The 5270-nt window shown below is 37.1% G+C and overlaps 1 protein-coding gene across 2 annotated transcripts in view; it reads left to right on the top strand.

The window, feature by feature from the left end:
* The window catches only part of LOC107097308 (lipoprotein lipase-like), a 13131-nt gene that overhangs the window by 4455 nt on the left and 3406 nt on the right, over positions 1-5270 (top strand). For both annotated transcript variants that reach the window (XM_015394408.1, XM_015394407.1), the window contains exons 4-8: positions 929-1040; positions 1149-1382; positions 3838-4080; positions 4287-4407; positions 4651-4863. In XM_015394408.1, the coding sequence (XP_015249894.1) occupies positions 929-1040; positions 1149-1382; positions 3838-4080; positions 4287-4407; positions 4651-4863 (923 nt within the window). The remainder of the gene's footprint in view (positions 1-928; positions 1041-1148; positions 1383-3837; positions 4081-4286; positions 4408-4650; positions 4864-5270) is intronic.

Below are 5270 nucleotides of genomic sequence, written 5' to 3'. Positions count from 1 at the left end.
ATTACCCTCAAGAACCAAAATATGCTTGTCATATCATAAAGTAAAGACATTTCCTCTGTTAAAATGTACAAGGTGTCAGGGTTTCGTTGTGGTTTGAGGACCCAAAATGCAGAGGCAGAGAGGCTGAGGAGATTTCTTGCAGTTTATTGTGGCAAAACAGTAAACAAAGGCAGGAATGCAAAAATCCAACTAATAATGAAAAGCAAACCAGAACTATGGAGACATCTCGGGAAACCAAACACGAGGTGCCAGGGAGAGACGAGGTAGGTGGACAACAGCATGGGAGGACAGCAAAGACAAGGAAACAACAAAGAGTGAGAGCAGAGGGAGAGTATATGTAGCTGACTGAGACGAAGGGAGGGCTAACGAGCTGACAAGGTGCAGGTGTGAGAGGAGACAACGAGGGAGCCAAGGGGAAAGGAACACACACACACACACACACACACACACAAGAGGGCAACAGAAAAACATGGGAACTAACATAAATCTAGAAATTACAACAAAAGAGGAATTAAACCAATAAAACTAGGAAACAAAAGTAAAGCACAATAGAAACAAGACCTTGACACAAGGTGGCTAAAAAATGCTAAATAAATGATAGTAAAGTAACAGCCATAAATGATAGAGCAGTGATATCTTTGTAAATAGAATGTTAAAACCAAAAGGGTGATTTATACCACTGTAGCTGGCCCTTTAAAAGATTTGATGAATGTAAACTGGCCTGATATATAAAAATTAATTTAACAGCCTGATCTAAAAAAATGTAAGCATGACAAAAGGGTATAAAAAAGCAACACTCTATAAGTTAAATTAATTAGAAGAAATACATTTAATGTTTGGTGCTCTATAGTGAATTCTCTTTTACACAATAAGGCAGTATTTGTCTCACATAAAATAACTTTATCATTATTACATATATTTTTAAAAGGAAAGCACCAACATGCCTCTTGACAAGCTTCACCTGATTGGCTACAGCCTTGGAGCTCATGTGGCAGGATTTGCAGGCAGCCATGCTCGCAATAAAGTCGGACGAATCACTGGTAAAGAACTGAATGAAAAAATTTTTTTTTTTTTTTTTTACCAAATGCTATTTTCTTTTCTTTAGCTGATCCCATTATCATTGTTTGGCTTATTTTCTTTACATGCAGGTCTTGATCCAGCTGGACCTGACTTCGAGGGTGAACATGCCAACAGGCGGCTTTCTCCAGATGACGCCAACTTTGTTGACGTCCTCCACACCTTCAGTCGGGATTCCCTGGGTCTCGGCATTGGGATGCAGCAGCCTGTCGGCCATGTTGATATTTACCCCAACGGAGGGAGCTTCCAGCCAGGTTGTAACCTGAGAGACGCCTTGGAGAATATCGCTAACTTTGGGATATTGGGTAACGATTCTGTTAACACTAATTTACTGTCTGATATTTTATTTTATGCTGTTCATATATTTATATTTTAAAAAACCCTTTTTTTTCCTGAAAGACTCATGTACTTAGTAAGTTTTTGGTGCACATATCATCAAAAACGGTACATCTACCCACTTTTTAAAAAGCTACTTAATATATTAGTGTTTGATTTAACCATCCCTAACAAATATTTTTATACCCCTCGGACTTTTATTCACTCTGTCATGAAATAATGAAATAGCTCATATATGAATTCTAATAGAAAGAACGACACAAACAAGATTTTTTTAAGCTTGTTTTACATTTAAATATTTAAAAGGTGCTGTTTGCGTATCTATTTTGTTTCTTAATTTTGAAACCCTGCTCACTGTTTTCAGTAAAGAGAGAACAAATAGATTCACTTTAGTCAAAATATATTTGCAGCTGTTCTGTGTGCCTCATTGGTATGTTAGAGAACATTAGTGAACAATCTATCCAGCAACATTCAGACACAAAGAAAGACAGAAAGAAAATAAAGCAAAAACATAGAGACAATGTATAAAGAGAGAGGTGCTGACAAACAAATATTGCAGGCATTATAAACCCAAATGTTTCATATAGTTTATTAGTCAGACAGATAACAAATGAGTGTACGTAGAATAAGATGGATGGATGATAATAAGATGCATTGGATGATGTGCAGAAATATAAGTTAACACTGCTTGATATCATTATAATACCATGGTAAAATATGGTGGTGGAAATATCATACTGAGGGGGTGAAGTGGGTTGGGGTGGGGAGCTGGATGGATGTCTCTTTTCTGCTACATGGACAAACTGTCAGAGTTTTAGGGAAATGATTAGAGCTAAATGTAGGGCAATGCTTGAAGGATAACTTGCCATTAGCGGTGGTGGTTCACCTTTCATTAGGACCTCAACCAATAGAATACAGACAAAGTCCAGAGTAAAGTCCAATAGAGGAACTTTGGACTTGAAATTCAAAGAGCAATTTGCAACGGATAGACAAAAGTAAAATTTTTTGACACCCCTGTCCTACGCTGTTAATTTCTCTTTATCAAAGGTTCTTCTTTGGCCAATTCCACTCCACTTGTGACCTGGTACTACTTTTCTTAGTAACCACTCAACAGCAGGTTTTGTTGGAGCTGAAACGTGATGCAAACAGACTGCTGTTCACTGGTTGGGTATGGATGTGGTGAGCCAGATGTGTCCATTAGCAGAAAAACTAGCATTTCCCAAACATGCTAAACTACAGGAAATCTTGGTAAATGTAACCAGAAAGCTTAAACCTTGGTGCAACGATGAGATGTAGACTATTCTAAACATCAAATGAGACTACAATGTTCAGTTGCAGCTCAATGGGCGACAAGAAATTAGGTGTTCACTGAGGTAGCAGAAAGAATGACAAGTATGGCCGATTTTTATGCATATTATAGCAATGCTGGATGGCTCACAACTGATGTCCATTGACTTACTGAGTCAGTGAAAGCACAAAAGTTGGAAAAGGTCACATTGAGTGGAGCTGTGCAGTTTTAAAACTGTATTTTTTATGTTTGTTTGTTTTCCTTCTCTATAGGCCTGCAACTAACGATTAAGTTGCAATTCGATTGATATGTCGATTATTTTTTTGTTTGATCGATAAATAACCAGACAGTCAAAGGTTCCTTTTATCAGAAGTAAACCAGGTGAAACTAATACTTTTCCACTTAAGGAGTTCTGGACAGAGCATATTGAGAGACATTTGTTTTTTAAATCTTAAATGCAAAATGTTTATATATTATTTTTACAACTTTGATATAATTATTGCTCTAAGTGGGTTGCTCTGTCAGCTAAAGGCAAATTTTACAGTCTCTATATTCCAGTTAAGGATTAATCGATTACTAAATTAATTGACGATTATTTCAATAATCGATAGTTTCTTGACAAAATGTGAACAAGTTGTTTTGTGATCAATGCTTGTGAATGACAATATATTTGATTATCATGTCAGAGTGTTAAGGTCGTTAAACATGGTATAATTGTGAAGGCTGCACTGTAATTTAGTAGTTTAGTTTTAAAGCAAATATTTCAAAAGTGTTATGTTGGATGAAGGTTTTATTTTGTTTTGATCGCTATCAAAGTTTTAACTTAATGACTGAAATTAAGAAACATATCATGATTTAATTTTTTGCCATATTGACCAATCCTGATGGCAGTCCTATCGATCATTAGCGCTTTTTATAACTTTATAATTTTTGTGAATTAACGTTTTTCCGGTCAGTTGAACCATAACATATTTCACACATGCATCAAAATAAACACTGGGCCAAAACATAGCTAAGAAAAGGCCTGACACAATTATGTGCTGTTAGGAGTATCTGTCAACAAGTACGCATGGAGCAAACGGACCCATTTAATCTCTCCTTTAAGCTGCATTTCTTCATTCATCTTTTCTCCTTAGCTATAAATGATGCAGTGAAGTGTGAACATGAGCGCTCCATCCATCTGTTCATCGACTCCCTGCTTAATGTGCAGGAACCAGCCAAGGCCTACCAGTGCGGCAGCAATGACATGTTTGACCGCGGCATGTGTCTGAGCTGCCGCAAAGGCCGCTGCAACAAGCTGGGCTACAACGCAAGCAAAGTCCGCAAGCTTCGCAGCGTTCAGATGTTCACCAAGACACGGGCCTCCAAGCCATTCAGAGGTTAGAAAACCTTCATGTGTAAAACTTGTCAACAAGAGAACTGCAGTAGGGCTAATCCTCTAAACCAAGTCATATTTGTTTGGAGAAGAGATTAGTTATTTGAGATTTGAGTTGCAAAACTCAAATTACTTAAGGCTTTATTTAATCTGATGTGGTGCATGTTTTCAGCTCAATAAAATATCTCATTCTCTCTCTTGTCCTCCCAGTTTACCTCTACCAGGTAAAGATCCACTTCTCAGGTAAAGTGAAATGGTCAGAGATGGAGCCTTCTCTCACCATCTCTCTGTATGGAACAAGAGGAGAGGCTGAAAACCTTGAGCTTAAGCTGTGAGTCAGCATTTTACATGCTTATTCTAAAGGATTTATAACACCATGTTTGCGTTTATGGGAGTCATGTGCAGTTTTTAACTCCAAGTAGTAGCTTCAGACAGAAACAATAAACAGTGTTATAATCCTACACACATTAACCAGTTTTATTTTTATTGTCCAAGTGTATGTTTTATAATTCTTATTTCACCATCCTTTGACAAGAATTTTTTTTATTAGCACTAGCATTTTTTTTCTATTCAGGAGGGAAAGACCTGAATCAAACATGACACAATCATTCCTTCTGGTGGCTGAAACGGATATCGGTGACCCGCTACTGTTGAAGTTTAAGTGGATGGAGACAAACAGCTGGTCTGTCTCCAGCCTGTTGAAGATGGTTTCCTCTTGGTGGTCAAGTGACTCAGATAGTGTTCCGGTTGACAAAATTCGTATCAGATCTGGTGAGACGCAAAAGAAGTAAGTTAAGGGAAACTGTTAATGAAACTAAAGCTGGCCTGTCTGTCACCTGCAATATTACATAGATAATGATGTAGTTCTTCATTGTATTAGTGGCATTTACCATTAGGGAATACTAGGCAGTTGCCTAGGGCCCCAAGTTCCTGGGGGCCCCATAAAACTCTGATTACATGTATGGTTAATAAAACTATTCCTTATTAGTGCACAATAATTATGTTTTTGATAAAATCATTTCACTAAAATGCCATTATTAAGTTTGTCTCAAAAACAGTATTGAGTTTACTTTTCTTCATGCTTTGCATCTACGTTTGTTTCACTGCAATAAAGATAAAAATGTTAAAGCTACAGTGTGTAATAATTACAGGGATATACAGTCAGAAATGTAATATATTATACATAACTATGTT

Source organism: Cyprinodon variegatus, unplaced genomic scaffold (genome assembly GCF_000732505.1).
Source record: "Cyprinodon variegatus isolate N-32 unplaced genomic scaffold, C_variegatus-1.0 Scaffold684, whole genome shotgun sequence".
In the NCBI taxonomy this organism is placed as follows: domain Eukaryota; kingdom Metazoa; phylum Chordata; class Actinopteri; order Cyprinodontiformes; family Cyprinodontidae; genus Cyprinodon; species Cyprinodon variegatus.
Note: the sequence above shows the minus strand (reverse complement) of the source record. Positions and strands in the feature narration are given on the sequence as shown.